The sequence below is a fragment of the Delphinapterus leucas genome, chromosome 17 (genome assembly GCF_059928025.1).
Source record: "Delphinapterus leucas isolate spDelLeu-1000000601 "Yukka" chromosome 17, BTC_Dleu_Yukka2, whole genome shotgun sequence".
Taxonomy (NCBI): Eukaryota; Metazoa; Chordata; class Mammalia; order Artiodactyla; family Monodontidae; genus Delphinapterus; species Delphinapterus leucas.
Window position 1 is genome coordinate 71,290,277 of NC_143145.1, and position 19,093 is coordinate 71,309,369.

Consider the following 19,093-nt stretch of genomic DNA (forward strand, 5'->3'; position numbering starts at 1 on the left):
AGCATTTCAGTGATGCACCAGTGGTTCCTAACTCTGCATGGTCATCAGGACCTTAAAATGCAGATCCCTGGGCCACTACCCTAGACTGTTAAACCAGACTCTCCCAGTTCCTCACTGAAAGTGCAGGCTCTTAGAGAGCATCTCACAAAATGTAGGGATCACTAGAATTCTATTTGGATACAGTTCACATGTTATTAAAATTAATGATCTGATACACTGTGTGATACCATTTATATGAAATGTCCAGAATAGGCAAATCTGTAGAGAAGGAAAGTAGGTTCGTGGTTTCCTAGGGCTGGGACTCTATGGGGGGAATGGGGAGTGACTCCTAAGGGTCATGGGGTTTCTTTTGGGGGGAATGACAACATCTTAAAATTGATCATTGTGCTGGTTCTACAACTCTGCAGATACACTAACACCCACGGAATCGTACACTTTACACGGGCTAATTGTATGGTATGTGAATTATATCTCAATAAAACCATTATTTTTTTTAAAAAGTAATGCAACTCATTCTCAAGATTTTCTTAATCATTGACATACTAACCTTTCTCTTACCTTGTATATTAGCATAATTCAGATACGTTGACGTTCACGTACTTTTTCATATACTTGGATATGGTGCACGATGAGTAAGCGCTAAATCGTTAATGGAAAGATGCCAAGATTGTTTTTCTTCTTTTTTGGGTTTTTTTTTTTTAATTTTTTTTTTTTTTTTTTTTTTTTTTTTGCGGTACGCGGGCCTCTCACTGTTGTGGCCTCTCCCGTTGCGGAGCACAGGCTCCGTCCGCTCAGGCTCAGCGGCCATGGCTCACGGGCCCAGCCGCTCCGCGGCATGTGGGATCCTCCCGGACCGGGGCACGAACCCGCGTCCCCTGTATCGGCAGGCGGACTCTCAACCACTGAGCCACCAGGGAAGCCCGCCAGGATTGTTTTGACACGATAACGCAGAACGCTCATCCTACCCCGGCATCAGTTTTCTTTTCTGGTGGTTTAATTGCTCAGCGCATTTTGGCTTATTGTTTCTGAGATGACATTCACGTTGCCTTTCTACAGAGAATGTACTTCAGATTAATAATGTGTGATTCCCAAACATAAATTCACCTAATTTGAGGCTTACATGAAAATACTAAGAATGGCCAGATTTCCATTCAAAAATAAACTGGGAAATTTTTAAAATGCTAATTCGTTCATTTAAAAAATCATAATAAATAAATTATATCCAGAAATTTCATTTATCCTCAATGTTTCTTCTCTGAGTGGCACCTGGCTTTTGAGCTTGAAATATGGCTCTGTGAGCTTCACTGTGTAGCTGAATTTCTCTGATTTTTAAAAAGCTCGAAAAAGCCGTGAACTCAACAGAAAAGTATCTGTTGTAATGGAAAACAGGTCTACAGATAGTGATAATAAAATCATTAAAGAGCTCATATCATGCATTAGCTTTAATCCTCTACAGAGAACTTCTAAGAAAGAGCACATCCAAGTTGTCTGGGCCACCTTTCTGCTCCTCCTTTACTCAGACCAGCACTTCTCAAAAGTATGTCCAGGACCTCGATGCCCTTTTAGGGCGTCTGCCAGGCCAAAACTATTTTCATAATAATACTAAGATATTATGTACCTTCTTCACTCTCATTCTGTCATGGACGTACAATAGAGTTAGCTAAAACAATCTTGTTTATGTTGCAAACAAACAACGTCATAGAGAAAGAAATCAGATTTGTGGTTACCAGAGGGGAGGTGGGCAGAGGGGAAATTGGATGCAGGCGGTCCAAAGGCACAGACTCCCAGTTATAAGTTCCAGGGACATAACGTTACAACAAGGTCAATGTAACTAACACTGCTGTGTGTTATATATGAAAGCTGTTAAGAGAGCAGATCTTGAGAGTTCTCATCACAAGGAAAAAAAGTTTTGTATCTATTTGAAATAATGGATGTTCACTAAACTTGCTGTGATAATTATTTCATGATGTATGTAAGTCAAATCATCGTGCTGTACACCTTAAACTTCTGCAGTGCTGTATGTCAATTATATCTCAATACGACTGGAAGAAAAAAATCTTGTTTATGTTAACATAGTGGATTTATTATGATGACTTTTAAATGAATTAATAATCATTTTTTCTTTTTCCAGTTTTAATTTCCAATATAGTAAATATCAGTGAGATATAACCCACATACACAAAAGCTGTACTTTAAGAATATAAAGACTCCTAAGTCCAAGGGGCTTGGAAATGCTGATCTAGAGAGTCTTTAAAGTGGGTGATTAGGGCTTCCCTGGTGGCCCAGTGGTTGAGAGTCCGCCTGCCGATGCAGGGGACGCGGGTTCGTGCCCCGGTCTGGGAGGATCCCACATGGCGCAGAGCGGCTGGGCCCGTGAGCCATGGCCGCTGAGCCTGCACATCCGGGGCCTGTGCTCCACAATGGGAGAGGCCACAACAGTGAGAGGCTCACGTACCGCAAAAAAAAAAAAAAAAGTGGGTGATTAGCCTTGGTACTTCTTGCCTTTTTTTCTATTTCAGAACAAAAATTCTCTTATTATTTTCACCTAATTATTATTGCTTCTGTCTTTTTCTGTAAACTGTATATTTCTCTTTCTGTTCTATAACCAAAACGGATAACTTCCCTTATTACAAGTTGTAAGATTTTAGAATTGTTTCCTTCTCCCATTTCAGGGCCATCTGAATTAGAGATGAACATAGGGGGACCTCAGTATAGCCAACAACAAGCGCCTCCAAATCAGACCGCCCCCTGGCCTGAGAGCATCCTGCCGATAGAACAGGCACCGTTTGCCAGCCAGAACAGGTGAGTCTTGAGCACTCAGGAGGTCCCGGAGAGTAGAGTTCATGAGTGCCGTGAGTTATCTCAGACCTAGGCCAGAAGTTAGTCTGGTCCTTTTGAACAGTTGGTGCCTGACCAGTTTTCATGTATTCAAACTATATCATTTAGTGGACTGGGAGTACAGGGGTTCGGGGGGCCGGGGGCGGGGGATCCAAAAATCAGTTTGACCTAGCACATGCCTTTAAAGAAGTTATAATTTAGTTGGAAAATAAAATATGTAGACTAATTAATAACTGTAATATGAGCTAGTATGTACTATAAATGCCCTAAGAGAAACAAAACATATTTCAAGGGATCATCCAATTGGGGTGATTGGGGAAAAAAGCTTCAGTCTTGAGTAAAGGTATCATGTCAGGAGGCAGAGATGGCAGGAAGCCAGTCCATCTGGCAAAAGCAGAATAATCAGAGTCCTGGAGGTCACAGAAGCAACACAGTATGTTTAGGGTAACAGAGAATAGTCTAGTTTTATGTTACATATATTTTACCACTTTAAAAAACAAAATAAAAGTATCAGAAGATTTGGCCAGGGACTTCCCTGGTGGTCCAGTGGTTAAGACTCCCTGCTTCCGGAGGAAAACTAGCAAATGATGGAGCAAAAATGCACATTTCATCTGTTGCATTCAAAGTGCTATAATTCAAAAATGTGTCAGTGAAATAAATGCCTGAATGTTTAAATTTTCATAAAAAGTAGCCTTTAAAATATATTCAGATAAGAAAATGTTTTGACCTGTGTATACTTTCCAAACTCATTCAAAAAATTATTGGGGTCTTAAATTTGCTGTATTTTAAAAACACTGTTGCATACATTCATTTTGTATCAAGTAAAGTCACAAATCCTCCTTTTCCAGCTTAAGAAAATATATTGTATTTACCTTAAATTTTCATGATTTAATAAACATTTAATCTTACTAATTTTTAATGCTTAATAGGAAAGAAAACTAAACCAAAGATTTTTTTTCAAAGTGTTCCCATAGCTCGCAGTTGAGATGATGACAGTCATTTTTGCACAGATTCTTCTTCAAGAATTCAATTCACAGCTATTGACTTTTTTCCTCCCTCTTATAAAAGAAATAAACTATACTGATATATTCAAAAAAAAAAAAAAGACTCCGTGCTTCCAATGCAAGGGGCATGGGTTCGATCCCTGGTCAGGGAACTAAGATCCCGCATGCCACAGGGCACAGCCAAAAAAGAAGATTTGGCTGGAAAAGTAGATTAGTAATGGAATAGATTTATAGAGACTCTTAAATACCAAACTCTTCTTCAGCCCTTTTTCTTTCTTTCTTTTTTTTAAATATTTATTTATTTACTTGGCTGTGCAGGGTCTTAGCTGAAGCACGCAGGATCTTTGTTGCCTCATGCAAGATCTTCACCTGAGGCACGCAGGATCTTTTTAGCTGCAGTGTGTGAACTCTTAGTTGCAGCATGCGGTATCTAGTTCCCTGACCAGGGATGGAACCCGTGCCCCCTGCATGGGGAGCACGGAGTCTTGACCACTGGACCACCAGCGAAGTCCCTCAGCCTTTTTTCATTAAGCCGTTGAAGAAGTTTTTGGAAAAAGGAAGTGGTATATGATCAAGTTTGATTGAATTTTTTTTGATTCTGATTATTAGTCTAATCATTTTTGTTTCTTTGTAGATAATCTTTTCTAATTGCTTTTGAAATATTTTTAGAATTGCTATACAGTAGTCTTACTATAGTGTGTCTAGGTGTGGATTTATTTATTTGTACTGCTTGGTATTTGGTGTATGTTGTGCTTATTTTATCTGTGGATTCATCAGCTCTGGAACTGCGGCCATTATCTCTTTATGTACTGCCCCTCCGCCATTTCCTCTGTTCTTTCTTTCTGGGATTCTGGCAAGACATACGTTAACCGTCTCTTTCTACATCCGATTTTTTAAAACTTCTACCCTCCTTATTTCTTAACCCATGTATTTTCCATCTCCCTGTCTCTCTGTGCTACATTTGGGATAATTTATCCATATCCATATTTCATTTCATTAATTATCTCTTTAGCTATGTTTAAACCAATTATATTTTTCATTTCTAAAAGTTCTGTTTGCCTGGTTATTTTTCATAGTCTCTTACTGTTTGCTTATTTTTGTGATTCCATCTTTGTATCATTAAACATCACATTCATCATTACTTTCTAAATTTCTTGATTCGATAATTCCAATATCTGGATTTCTTGTGGTTCTAAATCCAGTGATTGACTCTTGCTCGTGGTGGCCTGTTGCCCTGAGTATTTTGGTAATCTTTCATTGGGAGTTCCTAGTTGATCTTTGTCAATGATCCAGCCGGGGGTTAAAGTTGAAGACACTTTTCATGCAAGGGAGTTTGCATTGGTCTCTGCTGGAGGTGAGGGTCTCCGCTCACCACTCTCCTCAGTGCAGTCCAGCACTCTCCACTCAGCTCTTTCACTTGGCTGTGGCCCAGTGCCCCAGCTCTCAAGGATAAAACTTAGGTGTTGCTCAAGTTTTCGCTCAAAGATGGTTCTTGTTCCATCATTCCCTGCAAAGACAGTATCACAGTCGTGTTATATGCATAATCCCATGGTTTTTAAGCAAAGCACTGGAAGCAGACGTTGCACAGGCGACCTTGAGGCCTATGTGATGGTGCTGCTTGGCCAGTTGGGTGGGCAAAGAGCCCCGAGGCAGAGAGATAGTTAGGAGCCTAAGCAGGAGTCAGTGTGGGCACTTAAATGATGGAGGCGATGTTTTCTGGTCAGTAACCATGTTAGAAAACAAACTGGAGGAATTCTGCCTTGAGGCTCACATGTAGAAAGTTCGGGTTGGAGGCTCAGTGAAGACCTTCCAGACTGATCGTTTTGTCCGTTGGGGATTATTCTAGTCTAAAATTATGAAATACTTTTATCAAATTCACAAATGATGAAAGCAGGGTTTCTCAAATTTTATAAGGGTAGAATATTTCCAGAGCTTCTTGTTTAAAAAAACAAAAAATACAGATTTCATAGTGACTCTTATTACCCTGGGATAAAATGCTTTTGCATAGCTCAGAACTGTGGTGTGGTGCCCATTTTCCTTTCTATATCTTTTTTTTTTTTTTTTATAAATGAAAAGTAACTTTATTACTGGGGAAGCGAAGAACGTATACAAGAAAATCTAGATTCTTTCTCCTCATGCACTACTTTGGTAATAAAGTTCCAAATATCAACTATGAAGATACTTAGAAGGATAAATCTTTCTTAACATGTGCCCATTTACTGTGTGGTGGACATTTTTTCATAGAAATCATATACTTAAACTAAATATAATCTTATAGTTTACAAGAAGCTTAGAATATTGTATTAACAGAAGACGAGATTATATTTTACTGCAAAATATTATAAAAGTGATACAATTTTGTGGCTCTTAAATGTTTAATTACTTGAGTTGAACAGGGGAATGAAGAAGAAAAAAAGCCCAACAGAAAAATCATCAGGACACGCCTCACTTTAAGATTTGCTGTATTCGATTTGTTCTACTTTCACGTCGTCTCCAATTAGCTGATACACGTAAGCGACAACTGTAGAAGCCTGGATATCCATCAACACAAATGAAGGAATAATGTTCGTTTCCAAGGCCTTATATGCTCCAGTGGCAGAATCTGGATTAATGTAGAATTTATTTTCATGCTCAGATGCTTCAAATTTATGTGTGTGTCCTGAAATAAGGATATCCACATCAAACTGCCTCTGCAGCAGGGCTAAGCTGGCCACATCTCCCCGTGGAATAACTTCATGTCCATGGATCAAACCAATGTTGAACTGCCCAACAGTTACAACTTTCTGTTCTGGATAATTCAGATTCGCATCGAAGTCTCCTCTCACAGTATGAACATCACCAGCCAGAGTCTGGAGATAGTCATAACTCTCTTTGGTACAAAGGTTTCCAGTGCGGAGAATGTGCTGAATCTTTCCTGGTACCAGCAGTTTTTTTTAATTTAGCTGGCAGACTGTTGCACCGGTGTGGGATGTGCAGCTCTCCTAATAGCAACGCCAACTGGAGATAGAACAGTCTTCATCTTTAGAGGGGGATCCCTTCAGAGATGGATTGAAGTACATAGTTAATGTGGGAAGCATCCTGTCACTGGGCTCTGCTCAGTCACTCCTTTGTATTATCTTCAGAGAGTGGTAAAGGATTCAGAGGATTCAATGAAGTTTTAAAAAATCAAAATAGCAGAAGATGAATATGAGCCCAGCAGTATTGGACGTGTGCGAAAAAGTTGGGAACTAGTTATTTCACTGAAAGAAAAGATGATTAGGGCAATTGCTTAATAACTGTTTTAGGGAGATAAGGAAGAGAGGGTGCTCGCCAACTGTATTCCATTCGCCTAGCGGGAGAAACTAGTGTCTTCCAACCCCCCTGTGCCTGTGAACCACCTTTGGGATCTCATTGAAAGGCAGGTCTGGGTGGAGCCCAGGATTCTGCGTTCCTAACAAGCCCCAGGTGATGCCAGCACCGCTGCTCCTCCGACGCACTCTGTGTGGAAGAACAGACAAGAACCGCAGTCAGTCAGTGTGGCTCTTAACTGGACTAGCTGCCAAGGGCGGTGTGTGGCCTCCACCACTGAGTACTCTTCTTGGGGATAGAGCATCGTGTAAATAACCACCGTGATCATTCTTGGAGGTGGTACTTTCTCGGGGTCCTTCCACCTCCTTGAGTCTGATTTCGTGGTGTCAGTGAGTATTGCGCGTTTTCTAAATATCTTTATTGGATATGTTAAAAAGACACACCCATTTCCATGGAAACCTGCACATAGTAAAAAGGTAGTCGAATAATTAAATCCAGTACCTGAGAGCTGGTTTTGGATGAAATGTCTAAGATTAGTTTCTAGGGGCTTCCCTGGTGGCGCAGTGGTTGACAGTCCGCCTGCCGATGCAGGGGACACGGGTTCGTGCCCTGGTCCGGGAGGATCCCACATGCCGCGGAGCGGCTGGGCCCGTGAGCCATGGCCGCTGAGCCTGCGCGTCCGGAGCCTGTGCTCCACAATGGAAGAGGCCACAACGGTGAGAGGCCCACACACCGCAAAAAAAAAAAAAAAGATTAGTTTCTAGGGAAAACTGGGCCCAACGTTAGGATTTTCACTGTTGCCCAAGCAGAGGAAGGGTTCTGTTAAAGCAAAAATGAGGACCTCCCCGGCTGTCCAGCAGCTGGGGCTCCGCGCTTCCACTGCAGGGGCTGCGGGCTCCATCCCTGGTTGGGGACTGGGATCCCGCAAGCCACTCAGCGCAGCCAAAAACCAAATAATAATAAAATGGAAGAATTCTGAGTACACACTGAGGCCAGCTACAGAGTCGGCTGGTTCAGTTTGCTGGGGGCGTTTCTGTGACTTGCCCTGCCCTGTTCTCTTGTTGCTGTCAGTTTTCTTTGTAGAAGAGCGCTGTGGACAAAGCAAAACATTTCCACCACTTTTAAAGTTATTTATTTCCGTTTTTCCAGCCACTTACCCCTCTTCTTTTATTTTAAATAATTCAGTTTGGAAGAAATTTATAACCAACTTTATGGTAGTCTTATTGTCATAGAAATCCAGAAATGATGGATAACAAAGGTTCTAACCGCGTCTCTCTTTTGAAATAAAAGAAAAGCAGTGCCTTTTTTAAATCCCCTTTATAAGTATCACCATTAATATTTTATATTTTTACTGCCTACCTATTTAGGAATAGGTTTTTAACTGTTTTATGAACCCAGCATTAGTTTATATACACATTTCAGAAAGACAGTAGTTTAGCCCTTTAATCTCTAATGTATTCACCTACTCATTTATTTATAGCTGAATTTCCATTTTCTGTAGTTTCATTGTGGTTTTTCTTCCTTTATTCATTTGGTATGTAAAAGAGTTGTTTAAAATATAGCCCCAAATTTGTGGATGATTTTTTGATGATTTCTATTGGATTTATAAAAGTGAACAGTAGCTGCCTTTCATGAAAGACTTCCTTTCACATTAAGTTCAAAATCTCTGAGTAATTTGGTTTTCTCTTGTTTGTAATGTGTCTAAGAGTAAAGGTTCTTTGGTTGATTCTTTCTCATCATGTAGTAGCTGCTACTTTCTTGCAGAATTTTGAAAACACACATGAAAAGTGATAGTATGGTATGATTTCTCAAACAAGAGCTCAGAATAGATCTTATTCCCCTTCTTATTACCATCTTTAATGTCCTGCTAGTCTATAAATAAATGAAAGTGTAGATTTCAAGAAATAAGGTTTTTATTGATGATGGATTAACTTACCTTCTGCTAGTTCGTTACTTACCATTTTGCCAACTTGGGGCCTCTGTGTGCTCTTCCCTTTATTCCTCTGAATTTTATCCTTGACTTAATACTATAATTTTTGTCAGCCACCGTCTAGATTGTAACTATATTTGTAATTGCCCAAAATGTAGGAAAATAATTTCTTCATTATGTTGGCAGCCATTTATAAAGTTGGGATTGGAAGTCTGGGTCAATATTTTTTGCTCTAAGCCAAGTGCATTATGATGTTTCTAAGGGAAGTGGTGTAACCCGTGGTATGCCCAAATTTGTAATACTAAGCCACAACGCAGTGTATGTTTCTGAGGAGGATAAGGTATGATAACCGGGCTAGATCAAGAAGCTTTTATTTTCACTTGCTTGCTGAACCTATGCAGTTCAAGTACTGGTCCAACAAAGAGATTGAAGATGGCCTCACTGGGCACAGTCTAGGGTTGAGGTTTCTAAATAAATGCCAGCATCAAGCCAGCATAGTGCAGTGAGTGGTACTAGAGTTGAGAGGAGAGCGGGAGTGCTCCAGAGTGCCTGTGAAGGAGAAATGCCGAGCCCGGATGGGAAGGTAGAGTTGCAGTTGGAGAAGAGGGTGGGGAATGTGGAACGGGAAGTCTTGGCGTCATGGTGGGTATGCGGCATCCTCTGGAAAAAGGCCAGTTGCCCAGGGTGGCTGGGACCCACAGGGAAGTCGTGGGCATTACGTTGGGAAAGGTTAGGCTTTACCGAAGTGTGTGTGTCCTTGAATCCCACCACCACCAGCACCCTGTCCCAGGGCCTTAAACATTGCGAGTCAGCTCAGTAACGGGAGAAGGAACCTGACAGCATCGTATCGGGAGAATCAGAGAGAGGCTGTAAGCCGGAAAGTGTCTTGAAGGTCCCAGCTCGAGCTGAAGAGGGCCTTGACCAAAGTGGGAATCTGGGTCAAGCATTGGTTTAACGTTTTTAATTTAAAAAAGAAAAAGCAAATGGGCTATTTTATTATGTGGGAAATCGTTTAGATGCAAATGAGCATCGGTAGTTCTTTTTCTTTAAGCCTTTGGATGTGTCTTCCCGGGGGTGGAGCTGTCTTCCAGAGTACCAGACGGAGTGTCCTCTTCCTTCTGACGCTGGGTTTCAGGCAGGTGCAAACTGGGCAGTCTTGCCTTGCCGTGGAGCCCGTGCAGCCTTGCTTGGGTTAAAAGGGAGTCGATTTCACATTAGCCGGTCATCAGCAGAGAGATCTGGGATGGGGGTTGTGGTCATGTGGGAGTAAAAGCTTCTGAAGAAACAGAAGTCGAAAATTGTGAAATAAAGCTAGAGGAAGAGAATATTAACTAGCATCTTTGGGGAATGAGGTCTCAGGCGTAAGAGAATTTGGTAAATAGACAGCATCCACTCTTGGCTGACTTGAGCTCCTTTGTTCATGAAATTGACCGCATCTAAAGTGGGTCATTGCTCTTCGGGGAATCCCCTCCTCTCTCTGCTTCCCTGACACGCAGATCTGTGGCTGTCCTCCTCCTTGTTGCCGCTTTTCTGTGTCTGCTCTTTCCTCCCACTCCCTGAGTGTGCAGTGTTCTGGTCACAGCTGTGTTTAAAAAGTTGACTCTGGGAGAGTGTGGAAGCACGAAGGGCAATGGGGGAACCATTCCAGTGGCTGATGTCTTCCCGGGAACCGAGGCCATGGTGGGAGAAGAGGCAGGTACAGAGAGAGCCCCGGCCAGGAGCACGGGCCTCTGCCAGCGCTGGCGAGCGTCCTAGCGACGGGAACGCTTGGGTGGAGCGGGGTGGGCAGCGCAGCACACACGCTGGGCTCAAGGTGGTACCCCTCACAGTGCCTCGCAGGCCGTGGGACGTGGGCTCGGAGCCGCGGACCGCCGGCGAGCAGGGTCGTCGAGGGCACACTTAAGTGGGTGATTTTCTTCACAAGTGACATGGGCTAAATGGAGAGGATAGAGTGTTTCCAGTGCACTGGGTTAGAACTGTTTGAAACTGACTTTTGGCTTTAATCCTCAGCATTTCAGGATTCTGGGCCAAACTGACACAAAGCATATGAAACCGGTTAGACAGGTCGTTCATCCCTAGGTGAATCTATCATTGCTTAAGAATGAGGGAACTTAACCTGTAAACTTTATCTTCTCCGAAACATATAGTAACTTTAAGAGTACAAATTAGAGTATCATTTCCCCTTTTGCTATTACAGTAACTCAGAAGCTCTTTTTTAAAACTCCCCAAGTTTGTCAGTTAATTTAAATTATAGGAGTTTTATATACCATAGAATTTGGAGTGCAGTGTTACAGTTTTATCACCAGTCACCTTTATATAATAACAAACATAATTTGCATGTTCCTGGTCTCCTTTCCTTGAGTAACTCAGGAAGTCTAACGAGCACGCCCCTTGAGGATTTTAATAAATGTTTACAAGTCCCACTTACGCGTGACAGAGAAACGTCCCATCAGTCCAGCCGCGTGCAGTCTGACAAGCAGCCGATTCGACAAACTTAATGGAGCCGTTATGCTCATAGTGTCTCTCAGATGGGTCTTCAGAGCCTCATGCGAATGAGACTGCAATCAACTGGCCTTTTTCGCTAAAATTCAGGAAACTCCTTTGACTACTTCAGTACAAAGTAAACACATATACTCTTGAAGAGTCAGCGTGTATATGTGGGAACGTAGTGGTCACCTAGGTCGGTGTTGAATCCTGGCTTTGCAGCGTCTGCCTGTGTGATCTCCACCACAGGGTCTGACAAGCTCTCCAGGCCTCAGCGTTGCCAGCTTTAGAGCGGGGGGCAATAAAAACAAAGCTCACAACATCCGACGCCTAGGTGTGTGTCCGGCTTATCTCCGTTAGGCACTGGATAAAGTCTATCATTTAGGGTGGGTGGTTGTGTCTGGCTGGTATAGTATTTTACTACTTTTGTCTTTAAGGGAAACAAAAAAATGTTCTCTAATCAACTAGCTTTTCCACGGGCCTGAGATGAAGTTTGTCTCTACAGGCAGCCGTTTGGCAACTCTCCAGATGACTTGCTGTGTCCACACCCTGCAGCGGAGTCTCCAAGTGACGAAGGCACTCTCCTGGACCAGCTGTACTTGGCCTTGCGGAACTTCGATGGCCTGGAGGAGATCGACAGAGCTCTGGGGATACCCGAGCTGGTCAGCCAGGTGGGCAAAGGGCGAAGCTGGTGGGGACCGAGCACTTGCGTGGGCACGGAGGTACCTGTTCTCTTTGGTCAGCAGGTAATCTGCAGCCTGCTTTTTAGAATGCTTTCTTACCTCTTAACAAGCCAGCTCTGTGTGCTGTCTCCCCCACTCCTTGTTACTCCCACATCAAGAATGGAAAATACTGAGAATGAGTTTGACCTGTACTTTGGGTCAATTGAGCTGAAAGGCAGAAACTCAAGTCCAGCTCATCTACTGACAGGGAGGAACATGCAAGGGGCAGAGAAGCCAAGAACAGAACATTGCTGCCCCAGCGATCCAGAACCTTCCATCTAAAAAGTAGTATCCTTAAAATGGTTCTGACAGACCTAGGGGCAGGACAGGAATAAAGATGCAGAAGTAGAGAATGGACTCGAGGACACAGTGGGGGGAAAGGGAAGCTGGGACAAAGTGAGAGAGTGGCACGGACATATATACACTACCAAATGTAAAACAGATAGCTAGTGGGAAGCAGCCGCATAGCACAGGGAGATCAGCTCGGTGGTTTGTGACCACCTAGAAGGGTGGGATAGGGAGGGAGGGAGGGAGATGCAAGAGGGAGGGGATATGGGGATATATGTATGCATATAGCTGATTCACTTTGTTATACAGCAGAAACTAACAACATTGTAAAGCAATAATACTCCAATAAAGATGAAAAATAAAAAATAATTTAAAAAAAAATAGGGCTTCCCTGGTGGTGCAGTGGTTGAGAGTCCGCCTGCCAATGCAGGGGACACGGGTTCGTGCCCTGGTCCGGGAAGATCCCACATGCCCGTGAGCGGAGCGGAGCGGCTGGGCCCGTGAGCCATGGCTGCTGAGCCTGCGCGTCCGGAGCCTGTGCTCCGCAACGGGAGAGGCCGCAACAGTGAGAGGCCCGCATACCGCAAAAAAAAAAAAAACTAGTATCCTCAGTCACTCTTCATCTTAACATTTGTGGGCTAGTGATAGGAAGCTACTTGTGCTAAAAGAATATGTTGCACGTAAGTTAGCAGTAGTCTCTTATTTTGGCTGTTGGGTCTTTGTTGCTGCACACGGGCTTTCTCTAGTTGCGGCGAGCGGGGGCTACTCTTCATTGTGGCACGCGGGCTTCTCATTGCAGTGGCTTCTCGTTGTGGAGCGTGGGCTCTAGGTGCACGGGCTTCAGTAGTTGTGGCTCACAGGCTCAGTAGTTGTGGCTCGTGGGCTCTAGAGTGCAGGCTCAGTAGCTGTGGCACACGGGCTTAGTTGCTCTGTGGCATATGGGATCTTCCCGGACCGGGGCTTGAACCCGTGTTCCCTGCATTAGCAGGCGGACTCTTAACCACTGCGCCACCAGGGAAGTCCCAGCAGAAGTCATTTTAAAGGTAGCTGCAGTTCATTCATCATTTTGCCCTCTGTGTGGATTTAGCCACAGTCATATGGGTTTAATATCGATGGGAATGTAAAGATGTTAGCCAATCTTAGTGGGCTTCCCCCTCCTGGTGATTAGTTGGTGACATAAAGTCATTAACTACATCAAGAGTACTTTATAGCAACAATATAATAAGTAACCTAACAGTCTCATGAAATAACTTAGGACTTTTCTGAATCTGGCTACGCAGCCCAGTTTGTGTGAAGCAGGCATCCTGGTTTCCTATAGAGTCACCTGGAAAAAACAATGAGTCTCACTGCTGTCTTCCTCTTTTCTCAACATGAATCTTCTTTATTTATTATTGCTAAGAAATACCTTCCAGGGTTCTCTCTGCTTCATGGTCGTAGGATGTATCGTGAGGGTCTGTGGGAAGGGAGATACAGACCCACTGGAGACCTCTCTGAAGCATTCAAAACAGCCCTGTCATAATCCCCACGTTCAGCAGACATAAGTGGGAGTTAAGACTTGACAGTTCATACTGAGAACAGCAGAATGGAAAGAAATGACTTGAGGTTACATGATATAACCTGAAATAAGAAAGGAAAATGGAGTTGAAGTATTTCCTGTGTGGCTGGTTTGCTTTGCCTTTAGTGCTGGTGAGAATTTAGCATTCAGTATTGTTATCCCTGAGTTTTGTCTAAGTGACATTTAAAGATGTGATTCTTGGGGTTGCTGAGTGACTCGGAGCATTGTTTTCATCAAAAGTGGTATCATTTCATTAATATCTTCAGTCTCTTTTTCTCATTTATTTGTGTTGTTTCTGTTTTGTCTCATCAAATCCCTCATCCTTATATCATATTAAACTGAATTATAGAAATAATGATTAGGTGGAGTCGGGAACTGTAGAATACACGTGGACTTTATTTGTACTCATCAGAGTTGTGTGTTTTCTTTAAAAATGGATATTAAACTTTCTCTCTGTTAAAGATGGGCAAATGTTTAAAGATCTGAGATAGTTTCGTGGATGTAGTTAGAGCAGTAATTCAACAGTGAGTGGTTTCCCCCAAGCGGGCTCCATCCACATTTTTAAAACTACTACAGACAGGGGAGTGGACCCAGTTCTCACGGGTCCACGTGACCGAAGCCCAGGATTCTGGGTGGCCCCAAGCCCTGCTCTCACATGGGTAGACTGGCTTGAGGAAAGCTTAGGCTGTTACTAGGCTAAAGCAAACCTGAGAGATGATTTTTGCTGTTGCGTCCTTGCCTCTTGGCTGTTGGGAGGTTTGTGGCAGAAGGAAGAGGAGAATGAACCAGGTGCACCTTCCTGCTCTACGCAGAGTCATGTAGGGCCACCTACATCGAGGGTGTGCCCCTTGGAGAAGTTCTGGATTTTCTGCAGCCGCCTCCTTCTGACCCAGATAGGGCAGCCCTAAGAAGTCAAGGATAACGAACACGTTAAATACGGCTAGTAGGAAATAAGATGGTGACAGAATGTGAGGCGTGTAGGGAATTCTGACGACCACAGAAAACAGTCAGATACAGGTGGCGTTTCACACTGGTGAGTGGCTCAGGTCCTACATCACAGACTCTACTGGAACCCACTCCTCACTAGCCAGACAGGCTTCTTGCAATTTGCTGCACATCTACAAGTCTCAGTTTTGTAATCTGCAAAATGGGAATAGTGGTGGGCACCCCAACACTGCTGATCCCAGCCAGGTACCAAGGCAGCTGTCTAGTTAAAATGATTAATACAGGTGTGACTAATCAAATCAGAACACTTAAGACGTGGGAATTCCCTGGCGGTCCAGTGGTTAGGACTCTGCACTTTCTTGCCAGGGCCTGGGTTTAACCCCTGCTTGGGGAACTAAGATCCCACAAGCCAGCAAAAAAAAAAGCCCCTTGAGGCGTCTAGGGAACGTTCGCATTCTTCCAACCGGTGGCATGAGTAGGAGGCATTCCGTAGTCACAGCCCATCTCTCCCTTCCCTCGGAAGAAGTGCTGTGGGGAGTCAAGCCTGACCCCCTGCTTCTTACCTCAAGTAACTGGATCTCTGGAACAGAGACATTTTCTAGGAAGACAAGTGGAGTCAAGGTAGAAGTCCCTTTGTGTAGTAAGTGCAATAGCAGAAGCCTCAAATACAGGGCAGTGAGAGGAAACAGCCTTCTGTTCGCTTTGCAGTTTTCAGTGGTTTCATTGATTTGTTTGTTATCCGGGGGCTTTCTCCTCAGAGCCAAGCGGTGGATCCAGAGCAGTTCCCAAGTCAGGATTCCAACATCCTGCTGGAGCAGAAGGCCCCCGTGTTCCCACAGCAGTATGCATCTCAGGCACAAATGGCCCAAGGCAGCTACACTGCCATGCAGGATCCAAGCTTCCACACCATGGGGCAGCGGCCGAGCTACGCCACGCTCCGTGTGCAGCCCAGACCTGGCCTCAGGCCCACGGGCCTGGCGCAGACCCAGCCCAACCAGCTGAGGCTTCAGCTGCAGCATCGCCTCCAAGCACAGCAGGTGCGTTCCTGGCTGCGCCTGGAAAATCGGGGGGCGGTGCGGGGGTGGGGCACAGGGAAGGTGGACATGAGCCCGGGGGTCCTTTTGGAGGCCTTAAAAGCTCCTTCTGTCCTTTCCAAGAGGGTGAAAGCGTTGCCACGTTGCCTTACAACTTCCATACTCCTTTCTGCTTCACCTCCTTCCCTTCTTTCTCTCTTCTCCACTAACTCCACTCCAGCGCAGAGCAGCTCTTTGGTTTCCTAGCTCTATTATCTACTGAGGGGCTAACCTTGAGCTCTGTGAGCCTCAATGTTTACATCTGTACAATGGGGTCACTGTACAGTCTCGGGCAGTATGTGTGTGTCTGTGGGGCCCAGCACAGTTTCTGGCCCAAAGGGAGCTCCCAGGACAACCGTAGCTCCTGCCATTCGTCCTATCTTGTGGCCAGAATCATCACTCTTAGTGGAGTGGTGGCATAGGGTGCTGCGTTATAGAATACCTATTTAGCTCAAGAAAGTGTGTTCTCACTGAAACAAGCCTGGACAGATTTCTCTCATATGGTAAGTAATCGTGTTGTGGGCTTTTAAATCGCCTCTCCCTTTTCTCCCTCTGCTTTTTTCCTAATCTTCCTCTTGGCCTCCTTTTCTGATTATTCCACTCCCTTGCCCCCTTGCAAACAGTGTGTTTCCCAAACTGTCCAGAGTAACTTCTCAGCTATAAGCAATGGGAAACCTCAGTGATAACTAGCTTTACCAGGGGATCCAGGTACAAACCATGTGGTTTCAGTGTCCAGCAGCAAGCAGATGTTGGGTTGGCGGGGAGAGGGGAAATTTCTTGAGGAAGGTGATTTGAAATAGAATATATTCTGATTAAAAATATATTGATTGCCACGTGTATGCGTTTAGAATCGCCAGCCACTCATGAATCAAATCAGCAATGTTTCAAACGTGAACCTGACTCTGAGGCCTGGAGTACCCACACAGGTAAGGGGCAGACCAGCCGTCAGCTTTTACTGCATCCGCTTAACTTCTCTTGTCATTTCTTCCCCCTTGATATCCCACGTAAAGTAACTCAGAAGGCCGTACATAGATCCAGATCCACACAGTGGATGTCGTGTCATTCGCTTTTCTTGTCTGGTCTGTTGCTTTTGTGGTTCTCTCCTCATCACTGCCATGTTTATTGCCAGGTACAGTCAATTATCGTTATTCACACTGGTTGTGTTCAGTAAAGTTACTGCAAACACTGAATTAGCGAATATTGAACTGTTGCTCCTAGGAGAAATAAAGGGTTCGTTTCCTTTGAGCCTCTCGGTCACATTTTCATGAATCAATGTGTGTTTCTGTTTGAAGACACCTTGTTTAATATATGCTGTTGATTCCTTAACATTGAACTCACAGCCAACAGCACTGTAACTCATGCCTGCATGAAGCTCATCGAACTCCCAGATTTTCCCCATAAGGCACATCGCAGCCCCCTGTGCTTATTTAGGACTCTAGGCAGCACTTCAGCACTTCTCAGGAGCCATTTTAAACAGCAGAGTCACCAACAAAAAGCACGACAATGTGAAAAACGTGGAGCTAAATAGTCCACAGAAAGGACACTTGTGCGCAGTACGAGAGCTGAAGCAAGAAGCAGTGCCGCCTGGTTTCAGCCTCAGGTGGGAATGGGCACGTTGGGCTTCTCACATTTTTTGCTGCTCTGCACGTGTCCATAAATCACGACAGTGCCGTGAGTATTGGTTCTGGGGTGACAAATGAATGTTAGCAGGTAGGCAAGCTCACCAGTGCAGGATCCACGAATAATGAGGTCGACTGTATACTGCCAGGACCCGTAACCAGCCTGGTACCACTTACTGACAGCGCCCCTCCCGTCCTGTCCTGGCCTCCCTACGCGCCTGCCTCCGTTCAGCCTTTTCTGAAGTGCTTCAAAGCCACGTTTTGGCACAGTGACTTGGTTTCCCTTTAGACTTGAATGTCCCTTAGTGAGACTCTAAACTGCCGTCCTCAGGGTTTCTGTACAGTCCTCTTACAGACAGGACTGGGGTTACCGTGGGCTCCCCTCGTTACCTGTGTCCTCTCACAGTGAGTCTCAAGTTTCTTGATACTGACATCAAACTTAACGCATGTCATTGCAATGTTTGAGAATCATCTACAGAATTCAGCAGCTCACGCTCTCAGCCACCAGTTGGTCAGCTCTAAACTGTTCTCTTCCGTTTGCCAGATAATTTCGCACGAGACCCTTTGTTATCCTGCTTCTAACATACGGGTTGTTTTTCGATCTGTCTCCACCCCCAATGTCTTCCTCCGCGTTTTGCCCCCCGTTCCAGGCACCTATTAACGCACAGATGCTGGCCCAGAGACAGAGGGAGATCCTGAACCAGCATCTTCGACAGAGACAAATGCATCAGCAGCAGCAAGTTCAGCAGCGAGCTCTGATGATGAGAGGACAGGGGCTGAACATGACGCCCAGCGTGGTGGCTCCTAGCGGTGTGCCGGCAACTATGAGCAGCCCCCGGGTCCCCCAGGCAAATGCACAGCAGTTTCCCTTCCCTCCGAGCTACGGTACGGGACTTACGCCGCCGCCGCCTTCCACCAGTCCTTTCTCCCCCGTGTCCCCCAGTCCCGGGTCACAGCTCCTCTCTCGCAGCTCTTTGCATGGCTCCCAGAGGAACCTGGCTAACCGGGGGGTGCTAGGAAACCTGGGAGGACCACTGGGGCCCGTCAGGAGTCCCCAGGTCCAGCACGGTACCTTCCAGTCTCTCAGCTCAGGTGCCACCTTTGCTCTGAGTGCAGGTCCTTCTTTAAGAATGACCGGAGTAGGTGTGCGTGCGTAGAGGGCCTCTGCCAGTCATGCGTGTGAGTGCATGTGAATGTCTGCACTTAAGTCAGTGTCTGTAAACACAGGTGCCTGTGCATATGCTTATACTTGAAAACCTCTGAGTCTAAAAACGATAGATAGGAGATGCTGAAAGGTAGAAAATGTTGAAAGACATATATCATTGTAAGTATTTTACAGACTTCCTA

The 19,093-nt window shown here is 44.7% G+C and overlaps 1 protein-coding gene and 1 pseudogene across 12 annotated transcripts in view; one reads left to right on the forward strand and one right to left on the reverse strand.

Moving 5' to 3' along the window:
- Positions 1–19,093, forward strand: part of NCOA2 (nuclear receptor coactivator 2) — a 271,444-nt gene that overhangs the window by 240,464 nt on the left and 11,887 nt on the right. For all 12 annotated transcript variants that reach the window (XR_016388547.1, XM_022595244.3, XM_022595245.3 and 9 more), the window contains 5 exons: positions 2,673–2,802; positions 12,050–12,215; positions 15,813–16,091; positions 16,976–17,053; positions 18,397–18,631. Coding sequence is in view for 11 of the 12 variants with exons in the window: in XM_022595244.3 (XP_022450952.2) it covers positions 2,673–2,802; positions 12,050–12,215; positions 15,813–16,091; positions 16,976–17,053; positions 18,397–18,631 (888 nt within the window). In the remaining variant the exon portion in view is untranslated. The remainder of the gene's footprint in view (positions 1–2,672; positions 2,803–12,049; positions 12,216–15,812; positions 16,092–16,975; positions 17,054–18,396; positions 18,632–19,093) is intronic.
- LOC111185565 (vacuolar protein sorting-associated protein 29 pseudogene) lies at positions 6,128–11,133 on the reverse strand (annotated as a pseudogene).